General features: G+C 43.2%; 1 protein-coding gene across 4 annotated transcripts in view; it reads left to right on the plus strand.

Annotated features, from left to right (window-relative positions):
- LOC110500826 (actin-binding protein WASF3) overlaps positions 1-12,246 on the plus strand; it is a 57,269-nt gene extending 45,023 nt beyond the window's left edge. The window contains exons 6-11 of one of the 4 annotated variants that reach the window (XM_036957724.2): positions 1,332-1,409; positions 1,951-2,129; positions 5,968-6,267; positions 6,528-6,916; positions 7,051-7,104; positions 8,700-12,246. In XM_036957724.2, the coding sequence (XP_036813619.1) occupies positions 1,332-1,409; positions 1,951-2,129; positions 5,968-6,267; positions 6,528-6,916; positions 7,051-7,104; positions 8,700-8,860 (1,161 nt within the window). In that variant the 3' untranslated portion in view covers positions 8,861-12,246. The remainder of the gene's footprint in view (positions 1-1,331; positions 1,410-1,950; positions 2,130-5,967; positions 6,268-6,527; positions 6,917-7,050; positions 7,105-8,699) is intronic. The other 3 variants (XM_036957726.2, XM_036957728.2, XM_090214372.1) reach the window with 3 other exon arrangements.
- Positions 12,247-12,901: the final 655 nt, after the last annotated feature.

Consider the following 12,901-nt stretch of genomic DNA (forward strand, 5'->3'; position numbering starts at 1 on the left):
CTATGAGACTTGAAATTGAGCTCAGGTGCATCCTTTTTCCACTGATCATCCTTGAGAAGTTTCTACAACGTGATTTGAGTCCACCTGTGGTAAATTAAATTGATTGGACATGATTTTGAAAGGCAAGCGCCTGTCTATATAAGGTTCCACAGTTGACAGTACATGTCAGAGCTAAAACCAAGTCGTGAGGTCAAAGGAATTGTTCGTAGAGCTCTGAGACAGGGGAAGGGTACCCCAAAAATTATCCAGCATTTAAGGTCCCCAAGAACACATTGGCCTCCATCATTCTTAAATGGAAGAAGTTTGGAACCACCAAGACTATTCATAAGAGCTGACTGTCAATCTGACATAGCTCCAGAGTTCCTCTGTGGAGATGGGAGAACCTTCCAGAAGGACAACCATCTCTGTAGCACTCCACAATCCTCAGTAAAAGGCACATGACAGCACGCTTGGAGTTTTACCAAAAGGCAACATGAGAAACAAGTTTCTTTGGTCTGATGAAACCAAGATTGAACTTGTTGGCCTGAATGCCAAGCGGCACATCTGGAGGAAACCTGGCACCATCCCTACAGTGAAGCATGGTAGTGGCAGCATCATGCTGTGGGGATGTTTTTCAGCGGTAGGGACTGGGAGACTAGTCAAGATTGAGGGAAAGATGAATGGAGCAGAGTAATGCAAGATCCTTGATGAAAATCTGCCCCAGAGTGCTCTGGAAGTGGCCCAGCCAGAGCCCTGACTTGAACCCGATCAAACATCTCTGGGGAGACCTGAAAATAACTGTGCAAAGACGCTCCCCATCCAACCTGACAGAGGATCTGCAGAGAAGAGTGGGAGAAGCTTGTAGCGTCATACCCAAGAGACTCTAGGCTAAATCGCTGCCAAAGTACTGAGTGAAGGGTCTGAATACTTATGTAAATGTGATATTTCAGTTTTGTATTTTTAATAAATGTGCTAAAATGTCTGAACCTATTTTTGTGATGTCTTTATGAGGTATTTATTGTATGTCGATTGATGAGAGGAAAAATAAATTTAATACATTTTAGAATAAGACTGTAACATAACAAAATGTGGAAAAAGTCAAGTGGTCTGAACAATTTCCAAATGCACTGTATATCCCGCCTTTCTGTCCCCCTCCTGTCTTCTGTCCCATCTTCTCCCTCACTCTGCTTCAACTCCCCCGTGCCACTATCGCCCCTGTAAACCTCCAGACTTTCACCAGTAGACTCTCCTCCTCTCCCCCTCTCTTTTCCCCTACTCTGTCTCTCCCATTTTGTATAACCATAGTATATCTAATGTGTTAGAGCTCTCTATCTCCACGTCTCCCCATCCAGACCAGCTGTCCGACCCACTCTGACCAGGGTAGACCCCACAGCAGACAGGCTCCACCTCGCAGCCCACTACCCAGCTCCGTAAGACCGCCACATCCATAACTATGTTCCCTTGTCCCCCGTCCTTGTTTCCTCCTGGGTCCTCTGGGTGTCCCCCTGGTTTCCCCCTGTCCACTGCTATGTCTCACTGTCCCTTGTCCCTTGTGTGTTCAATGTCTTCTACATCCCTGTTCCCTATGTCCCCTGTCCATGTCTCCGCCCTGCTCCGTAAGACGCCACCTCTACGTTCCGGTCTCCTCCCAGCTCCCAGACCCCTCCGTCTGTGTGTCCCCCCTCCCGTCTCTGTCCCTCCACCAAGCTGGTCCCTTATACCCATTCATCTATGTTTGGGACTGTTTTATGTTGTGTTGATTATGTTTTATATTGCTTAACATTGCTTAAAAGTTTGGCTTATAGTGGGACTTGGTGAATTCTGCTGGTCGACGGTGAGTGAAAATGGTGGAATGGATCTTGCTCTCTCTGTTTGTCCCTGTGTGAAGAGAAGACTATCCATAATAAATGCAGCCCTTTGTATTTGTTTGTTTGTCTCTCCTTCCTCCACTCCCCTCCGTCACTCTATCAGGAGCAGCACAAACAGGTAGAGGACCCGGGAAGGGAGGTGAAGAAGGTTCGTAAAGCCCGTAATCGCAGACAGGAGTGGAATATGATGGCTTATGACAAGGAGTTCCGACCCGATACCAGACTAACCCCCTCACCCTATCACGGAATGTCCTCCGAGGGGTCGCTATCACCCGATAACAGGTGAGCCCAGAATCAAATAATTGGTGTTTTTTCTCATTTTGTTACGTTACAGCCTTATTGTAAAATGGATAGCATAGTGTTTTTTTCTTGTCCATCTACAGACAATACCCCATTATGACAAATCAAGCCCAGGTTTTTGGAAATGTTTGCACATTTATATATAACAAAACATTTAATTGATATATATATTGGGGAAATCATCATGGGGAAATCAAAAGAAATCCGCCAATACCTCCCCCAAAAAATTTTTAGACTCTGGTTCATCCTTGGAGCAATTTTCAAATGCCTGAAGGTGCCATGTTCATTTGTACAAACAATAGTACAGGAAGGAGACACGTTCTGTCTCATAGAGATTAACTTACTTTGGTGAGAGAAGTGCAAATCAATCCCAGAACAACAGCAAATTAACTTGTGAAGATGCTGGAGGAAACGGGTACAAAAATATTTCTGTCCACAGTAAAAACGAGTCCTATATCGACGTAACCTGAAAGGCCGCTCAGCAAGGAAGAAGCCACGCTCCAAAACTGCCATAAAAAAGCCAGACTACGGTTTGCAACTGCACATGGGGACAAAGATCGTACCTTTTTGAGAAATGTCCTCTGATCTGATGAAACAAAAATAGAACTGTTTGGCCATAATGACCATCATTATGTTTGGAGGAAAAAGGGGGATGCTTGCAAGCTGAAGAACACCATCCCGACCCTGAAGCACATGGCAGCATCATGTTGTGGGGGTGCTTTGCTGCAGGAGGGACAGGTGCACTTCACAAAATATATGGCAACATGAGGATGGTAAATTGTGTGGATATATTGAAGCAACATCTCAAGACATCAGTCAGGAAGTTAAAGCTTGGTCGCAAATGGGTCTTCCAAATGGACAATGGCCCCAAGCATACTTCCAAAGTCATGGCAAAATGGCTTCAGGACAACAAAGTCAAGGTATTGGAGTGGCCATCACAAAGCCCTGACCTCAATCCCATAGAACATTTGTGGGCAGAACTGAAAAAGTGTGTGCCAGCAAGGAGGCCGACAAACCTGACTCGGTTACACCAGCTCTGTCAGGAGGAATGGGCCAAAATTCACCCAATTTATTGTGGGAAGCTTGTGGAAGGCTACCCAAAACGTTTGACCCAAGCTAAACATTTTAAAGGCAATGCTACCAAACTTCTGACCCACTGGGAATATGATGAAATAAATAAAAGGTTTAATAAATCATTCTCTACTATTATTCTAACATTTCACATTCTTAAAATTAAATGGTGATTCTAACTGACCTAAAACAGGGAATTTTTACTAGGATTAAATGTCAAGGAATTGTGATATACTGAGTTTAACTTCTTGACGCTACCCATCCCTTTAGCGGGATAATTGTCATCAACAACCGCTGAATTGCATAGCGCCACATTCAAATAGTATTACTAAAAATATTTATATTCATGAAATCACAAGTGCAATAAAGCAAAACACAGCTTAGCCTTTTCTTAATCCACCTGTCGTGTCAGATTTTGAAAATATGCTTTACAGTGAAAGCAATCCAAGCGTTTGTGTAAATTTATCGATCGCGCGAGAACATTATGTACACCTAGCATCAAGTAGCTTGGTCACGAAACTCAGAAAAGCAATCAAATTAATCGTTTACCTTTGATGATCTTCGGATGTTTTCACTCACAAGACTCCCAGTAACACAATAAATGTTCCTTTTGTTCCATAAAGATTATTTTTATATCCAAAATACCTCCATTTGTTTGGCGCGTTCAGAAATCCACAGGAAAGAGCGGTCACGACAACTCAGACAAATTCCAAATAGTATCCGTAATGTCCACAGAAACATGTCAAATGTTTTTTTATAATCAATCCTCAGGTTGTTTTAAAATATATAATTGATAATATATCAACCGCAACTGTCTTTCTCAGTAGGAAAGGGAAAGCCAATGGCTGCCCAAACTCTGTTGCGCCAAGCAAAACGCTGCTGGCACCCGGCCATACAATGACGCGATGTTGTCTTTCTCGCTCATTTTTCAAAGTAAAAGCCTGAAACTATGTCTAAAAACTGACACCTTGAGGAAGCGATAGGAAACGGAATCTGGTTGATATCCCTTTAAATGGAGCAAAGGCAGGCTATGGAACATGGAGTTTTCAAAATAGAAGCCACTTCCTGGTTTGATTTTCCTCAGGATTTCGCCTGCAATATCAGTTCTGTTATACTCACAGACAATATTTTGACAGTTTTGGAAACTTTAAAGTGTTTTCTATCCTAATCTGTCAATTATATGCATATTCTAGCATATTCTGGTCCTGAGAAATAGGCCGTTTACTTTGGGAACGGTATTTTTCCAAAAATAGTGCCCCCTAGCTTCAAGAGGTTAAATGTATTTGGCTGAGTTCAGGTGCATCCTGTTTCCATTGATCATCCTTGAGACGTTTCTACAACTTGGAGTCCACGAGTGGTAAATTAATTTGATTGGACATTATTTGGAAAGGCACAAACCTGCCTATATAAGGTCCCACAGTTGACAGTGCATGTCAGAGCAAAAACCAAGCCATGAGGTCGAAGGAATTGTCCATAGAACTCCGAGACAGGATTGTGTCGAGGCACAGATCTGGGGAAGGATATAAAAAATGTCTGCAGCATTCAAGGTCCTCAAGAACGCAGTAGCCTCCATAAGTGGAAACCACCAAGACTCTTGCTAGAGCTAGCTGCCCGGCCAAACTGAGCAATTGGGTGAGAAGGGCCTTGGTCAGGGAGGTGACCAAGAACCCGATGGTAACTGGCAGAGCTCCAGAATTCCTCTGTAGAGATGGGAGAACCTTCCAGAAGGACAACCATCTCTTCAGCACATCACCAAATCAGGCCTTTATGGTAGAGTGGCCAGACGGAAGCCACGACAGCCCGCTTAGAGTTTGCCAAAAGGCACCTAAACGATTATCAGACCATGAGAAACTAGATTTTCTGGTCTGATGAAACCAACATTGAACTCTTTGGCCTGAATGCCAAGCATCACGTCTGGAGGAAACCTGGCACCATCCCTACAGTGAAGCAAGGTGGAGGCAGCATCATGATGTGGGGATGTTTTTCAGCAGCAGGGACTGGGAGGCTAGTCAGGATTGAGGTAAAGATGAACGGAGAAAAGTACAGAGAGATTCTTGATGAAAACCTGCTCCACAGCACTCAGGACCTCTGACTGGGGGCGAAGGCTCATCTTCGAACAGGACAACGACCCTAAGCACACAGCCAATATACCGCAGGAGTGGCTTCGGGACAAATCTGTGAATGTCCTTTAGAGGCCCAGCCAGGGCCCAGAATTGAACCTGGATGAACATCTCTGGAGAGACCTGAAAATAGCTGTGCAGCGACACTCCCCATCCAACCTGATTGAGCTGGAGAGGATCTGCAGAGAAGAATGGGAGACGCTCCCAAAATACAGTTGTGCCATGCTTGTATCGTCATCCCCAAGAAGACTGAAGTCTGTAGTCGCTGCCAAAGGTGCTCCAACAAATTACTTAGTAAAGGGTCTGAGTACTTATGTAAATGTGATATTTCACTTAATTATTTTTAATAAATTAGAAAAAATGTCCGAACCTGTTTTTACTTTGTCATTATGGGGTATTATGGTAGATTTGATGGAGGGGGGGGACAATTTAATACATTTTTGAATAAGGCTGTAACGTAACAAGATGTGGAAAATGTCATGGGTATGAATATTTCCGAATGCAATGTACATGTGTCATGAATTGTTCAGTGACTGGCCAGTCTTCAGTGTGCTTAAGCACAGCCTAGCTCTCTTCTGCCCTCTGCTGGGTAAAATAAATTACCCCTCACCCTCCCTCTCCTCTCCTAGGTCTGTGGCATCAGACATGGGCGAGCTCTCCTACCCGTCCAGCCCTAACCACCCCTCCCAGCCCCCCTCCGCCCCCCACCCCATCGACGGTGTCCCCCACCTCACCCAGACACCACAGACCCAGTCCTTAGACAGGGGTGGGTACCCCCGACCTAATCTCCCCTCTGGTGTAGTCGCTGGGGGAAGACATATCGCCTCTCTGGGGCGCACTCAGCTCCCCCACGCACCCCCCGCCTCCTCTGAGGGGGGAGCACTCAATGGGCCACGGCAGCAGTCTGTCAAGGACTACAGGGCATATGGGTAAGAACACCACATAGAAATATAATCACCAAACACTAAATTGACTGTGAATGTCGATTCTAGGAATTCTAATTCTCGAAGCCTTTGTAATTCTAGAATAATATATTTGACATTGACATTTGACATAACATTTCATTTGATTTTAGTTTTAAGAGGTTTGTTCGAGCCAACAGATTTGCCCATTGTTGTCAATTCCTGTCTGATTGATTGTGTTATTTTTATCTCTCTCTCTTTCTGTCTTTCTCTTCCTCCTACCTTAGCGGCCAGCCATCAGCCATCCCCGAGTACTTCACCCCCCCTGCCCCTCCCCCTCCCCCACCCCTCATCCCGTCCGCCCAGACTGCCTTCGACTCCACCTCCTCCTCCTCCCCCATTCTCCCCCCCGGGGCCGTGGTGGTCATGTCCCGCCCTTACAGTCCCTCCCCTACTCCCCCCGCCCCCCCTGCCAACTATGTCCCCTCCCCCTCTCACACCCCCTCCGGTGCCCCTCCCGCTGCCCCCCCTCCTCCCCCACCTGGTCTACCCCCCTCCCATATCCTGCCTCTGGCTCACGCCATTGGTGGAGAAGCTCCTGCCACCAGGAAGGGCCAGATGCCGATGATTCCGATAAGCGACGCTCGCAGCGACCTGTTGGCTGCCATACGTAGAGGTGAGAGAGTTTTGGGGGGTGTGGGGGGGTGTGTGTGGGGGTGTGTTTATGAATGTGTTTTTTTTGTTTTTTGTTTAAGTTTGTTTTTGTGTGTGTGTGTGTGTGTGTATATGTGTGTGTGTGTGTGTGCTTAGGTGTGCTTCCGATCAGCAATGCTCGCAGTGAACTGCTAGCAGCCATACGCAGAGGTGAGACCGATAGAGGGTATGTGTGTGCGTGTGTGCATGGATACATGTGTATCCACCTGTGAATGAGTACATTTAGCATATTTTAAATGGCTAGCTAGTTTTCGGTAGTGTTGCACGATATACTGAAACTTCGGTACTTTGTTGATACTAGAACATGAAAACCGGTTCAGTATTAGATTTTCTGGTACTTTCGGTACTTATGTCAAATGTGTCACGTTATATACTTATTTAGAGGATCAAGTCTGTCTATCAGCGCAGCCGATGTCCTTTATAGCGCCAGAGCAAGGTGCCTGCTCCACTTACTCATTGCTAGCTCTAGCCTGTCCTGAGGAACCACTGTACTCACTGGGAGTCTGGATCGCATCATGTTGGCTCACCACTTATGCTGCACAGAATGTTATCACACTTGAATAATGCATCACGGCATGTAGAAATGTTGAAAATGTTTATTACTGTTCGCAAAACAATGTCTATAAAGGAAAGAACACTTTACAATGCAAGAAGATACCGGTAGCTTCCAGCGTTGTAGGCTAACTTTCCTTGCTCGCTCTGTTTGTCATAATGTGCTAACCATAATGTAAATTATACTGATTTCAAAGCCGATTGTCACCAAAAACTTGATTCATTCACATCGCCTCCCTCGCATCATTTCTCTCCCTCCAACTTACTTGAGTGCATGTGCCTCTTAAATAACCTCAACACTGGGTCTTAAAGAGACACCGCACACTTATGAAATAAGAAAATGCTTCCTCTATGAAAACGTTGTTGATCAATAAAATAAGTCCAAAATCAATGGGAAACAGATTTTGTCATCTGCAGCCCCTTGATTTACCCAGTTTATCAATAGAGATTTACCATTCAAATAAATAAATTACCGTTATGTAGTAAGATAGATAGCAGAATTGTATAATTGGTGCATTAATGTGTACATGCCTGTCTGAAATATTGACATAAAAAAATGTATAATGTAATGATATTGAACTCAAAAGATTACCAACGATTGAACAGAGCAGTAGCTGAGTTTCTGTTTATCTGTATCGAGTATCATGATGGTATTGAGTATCGTGATACTTAACCTGGTATCAGTATCGAAGTCAAAATTCTGGTATCGTGACAACACTAGTTAGCTGTGTGTTTGTATCTTCCCTTTTGTGATGAGATCTAGAATGAGGTCATTCCCCTTAGAAGCATTGCTTTGGTGGACTGTAGGGTTGCAAAATTCCCAGGTTTTCCAGAAATTCTGGTTGAAAGATTCACAGAATTGTGAGGGGAAAAAAATCTGGCAACTTTCAGAAAGTTACAGGAATTTTGCAACAGGTAAGGCTGCTTCTGTGGGTGACACGCTGTCGATGTGTTCAGAGGATCTCTGGTTCAAGCCCAGTGAGGGACAGGGACGGGAGCAATGCTGTTACACACACACACACACACACACACACACACACACAGACACACAGACACAGACACAGACAGACACAGACAGACACACACAGACACAGACAGACAGACAGACAGACAGACAGAGCTTCATATGTATCTATCTAACCCCTCACTCCCTCCATCCCTCCTTCAAACCTTCCCTCCTTCCATCTTTCCAGGTATCCAGTTGAGGAAGGTCCAGGAACAGAGAGAGCAGGAAGCAAAGAGAGAGCCAGTTGGAAACGACGTGGCCACCATCCTATCACGTCGCATCGCCGTTGAGTACAGTGAATCAGATTCCGACTCCGGCGGGGAGGACAACGGGGAGTGGTCCGACTGAAATGGGTCAGGGGTCAATAGGTTAAAGGGGACAAGTGGAGGTGCTTGTGAGGAAAGGGTGTTCAAAACTTTATTCAAAATTATTGTTAAGTGTTGCCCACCACACACATATAGACTTTAAAGGGATAGACCAACCACCAACCTACCTAACTTCCCCACTCTAGCACATTGTTGTGTGCTTGAGTAGTATTGCTAAACACACTACATGACTTCTACTCAAGCACTATAACACAATCAATGAAGCAATGCTATAGTAGAGGACTACAGTACATACCAGTGTGCAGTCGTGGCCAAAAGTTTGGGAATGACACAAATATTAATTTCCACAAAGTCTGCTGCCTCAGTTTGTATGATGGCAATTTGCATATACTCCAGAATGTTATGAAGCGTGATCAGAGGATTTGCAATTAATTGCAAAGTCCCTCTTTGCCATGCAAATGAACTGAAACCCCCAAAAACATTTCCACTGCATTTCAGCCCTGCCACAAAAGGACCAGCTGACATCATGTCAGTGACTCTCTTGTTAACACAGGTGTGAGTGTTGATGAGGACAAGGCTGGAGATCACTCTGTCATGCTGATTGAGTTCGAATAACAGACTGGAAGCTTCAAAAGGAGGGTGGTGCTTGGAATCATTGTTCTTCCTCTGTCAACCATGGTTATCTGCAAGGAAACACGTGCCGTCATCATTGCTTTGCACAAAAAGGGCTTCACAGGCAAGGATGTTGCTGCCAGTAAGATTGCACCTTTGGACTTTTGGAGGATGGCCTGGTGTCAAGAAGGGCAGCAAAGCAGCCACTTCTCTCCTAGAAAAACATCAGGGACAGACTGATATTCTGCAAAGGGTACAGGGATTGGACTGCTGAGGACTGGGGTAAAGTCATTTTCTCTGATGAATCCCCTTTCCGATTGTTTGGGGCATCCGGGAAAAAAGCTTGTCCGGAGAAGATAAGATGAGCGCTACCATCAGTCCTGTGTCATGCCAACAGTAAAGCATCCTGAGACCATTCATGTGTGAGGTTGCTTCTCAGCCAAGGGAGTGGGCTCACTCACAATTTTGCCTAAGAACACAGCCATGAATAAAGAATGGTATCAACACATCCTCTGAGAGCAACTTCTCCCAACCATCCAGGAACAGTTTGGTGACGAACAATACCTTTTCCAGCATGATGGAGCACCTTGCCATAAGGCAAAAGTGAAAACTAAGTGGCTCAGGGAACAAAACATCAATATTTTGGGTCCATGGCCAGGAAAATCCCCAGACCTTAATCCCCTTGAGAACTTGTGGTCAATCCTCAAGAGGCGGGTGGACAAAAAAAAAAACACAAATTCTGACAAACTCCAAGCATTGTTTATGCAAGAATGGGCTGCCATCATTCAGGATGTGGCCCGGAAGTTAATTGACAGCATGCCAGGATGGATTGCAGAGGTCTTGAAAAAGGAGGGTCAACACTGCAAATATTGACTCTTTGCATCAACTTCATGTAATTGTCAATAATGACACTTATGAAATGCTTGTAATTATACTTCAGTATTCAATAGTAACATCTGACAAAAATATCTAAAGACACTGAAGCAGCAGACTTTGTGAAAATTTATATTTGTCATTCTCAAAACTTTTGGCCATAACTGTACAGTACAACACTACAAAAAGCTAGAACTCAACTTCCCTTTGCTTAAGTCAACTAAATGAAATGGTCTGAAATGGAGGGAAGGGATTAATTGTAAATACATAGGGGAGCACAAGTGAGATAAAAGGTGGTTGACACATTCATGTTTTATTTAGTTATTCATTCAGTTATTTATTTTATATGGCACATAAATATGCAAATATGTACCCACAGCAACTAACACTAAGCATCAGAAAGTTCAGATAGTTGCCCTTGATAACGCTAATTCTAGAAGACAGACAGACAATGTTCTGGTGAATTGTCACTGCAACACATGAGGGGGGTGGGTGTGTTGCACCCTGGAATACCATAGTGTGTGAAACTGCATAGGTTCCCTCTTAACAACTCAACACCACCCACCTCTTCTCCACTTGTAAACAACAACAAACTCATAAAATAAAACCCAGCTCATAAAAGAAAATAACAGTGTGCAGTGCTTTGAAATATGGCTTTACACTTTAACACACGTTTTAAAATGAATGTTTTAAGATAATAACAACACTATATAGGTTTGTATCAGCAACAATTACGCTGTATGGGAGTGAACGGACATACTAGTTCAGTATGATGCAGTGAGTTGACGTATTTTCAAGAGCACATTTTTTCAGGGCATGTGGAATTGTGGGTAATGAATTGTGTGTAATACTCAGTCTCAATATTAGACAAGGTTCATTATATCTATACTCAAGTCTCCGCTTTTTGTTTGCTGTATGAAGTAGCATTGTACAGCTGCCTAGCTAACTCATCTAACGTTACTCACGTCGTCTCAACAACGTTTAAACAACCATTCAAACCACTAGACTTTGCAGACTTTATTTGTCTGTTAATTCTGTATTTGCTCAGTGGTTTTAGGGCAGGGGTATCAAACTACTGGCCCACGAGACAAATGTGCCCCCCCGAAATTATTTAATGTGGCCCCTAGGGCAAAATGAGTTTGTAACCAAAGGGATGATCCCTGATCATAAGGCTTTTAATAAGTACAGGTTTTAAAATGAAGAAAGAAAGACATTGAGAAAAGACACGCATTGAAAATACTTTATTTTGTGTTGTTTCAATGTGACACGGGATAAGAAGCTAATTAAAAGGGACATTGCACCTTTAAAATATATCCCAACTGAACATAAATACAGTATGAGTAAGTTGAATCATAAACACTGATCTAATGTCAGTTTTGTGGTTTACCCCTAATGGTAAGGTTTGGGGAGGCTATGCTGATCCTAGATCTTTAACTATGGACAACTTCTATCCTCAATATACAGTACATAAGAACAGCTGGAATGTGATAACAAAACAAATAGCAGCAAACATTGTAGTTTCATGACAACAAAGTTATAATTTGCATTCTAAACTAGAATGTCTTGGAACTATTAGTGCCAACATGGTAAATATACAACTTCTAAGGTTCAGCCTCAAATTATACCATATTCTCCATGGAGTGCACTACTTTTGATGAAATACTACTTTGTACTAAAAGTATTGCACTAGTATATATGGGGAATAGGGTGTCATTAGTAGCCGAAGTCAATTTAACTCAGTGTCTCTCAAGCTGTATATAACTAACATTCTGTGTTTTAAATGAAATTGTATAGAATTTTGGTAAGAAACTGCTTGTAAAGAATTTGGGTATCTAGATAGAGAATTTCTGTATTACACGAAACAAACTGTAGGCAAAGAATGCATGTATTAATAGCTAATAATAAATGTGAAGAAAATTCTGACTGTGTAGCCTACTTATTGAGTTATTTGAGGAGGGATTTGGTGGGGGAAGAAGTCTTCCTGCATTCTGACAAAGAAGAAATTTATAAATATATATATGAGTCGGAAGTTTACATACACTTATGTTGGAGTCATTAAAACTCGTTTTTCAACCACTCCACAAATTTCTTGTTAACAAACTAGTTTTGGCAAGTCGGTTAAGACATCTACTTTGTGCATGACACAAGGAATTTTTCCAACAATTGTTTACAGACAGATTATTTAACTTAAAATTCACTGTATCACAATTCTAATGAGTCAGAAGTTTACATACACCAAGTTGAATGTGCCTTCAAACAGATTGGAAATTTCAGAAAATTTTGTCATGGCTTTAGAAGCTTCTGATAGGCGAATTGACATCATTTGAGTCAATTGGAGGTGAACCTGTGGATGGATTTCAAGGCCTACCTTCAAACTCGGTGCCTCTTTGTTTGACATCATGGGAAAATCAGAAGAAATCAGCCAAGACCTGAAAGAAATTGTAGACCTCCACAAGTCTGGTTCATCCTTGGAGCAATTTCAAAATGCCTGAAGGTACCACGTTGATCTGTACAAACAATAGTACGCAAGTATGAACACCATGGGACCACGCAGCCGTCATACCGCTCAGGAAGGAGA

The sequence above is a fragment of the Oncorhynchus mykiss genome, chromosome 21 (genome assembly GCF_057628025.1).
Source record: "Oncorhynchus mykiss isolate SJ-2025 chromosome 21, ASM5762802v1, whole genome shotgun sequence".
Lineage (NCBI taxonomy): Eukaryota > Metazoa > Chordata > Actinopteri > Salmoniformes > Salmonidae > Oncorhynchus > Oncorhynchus mykiss.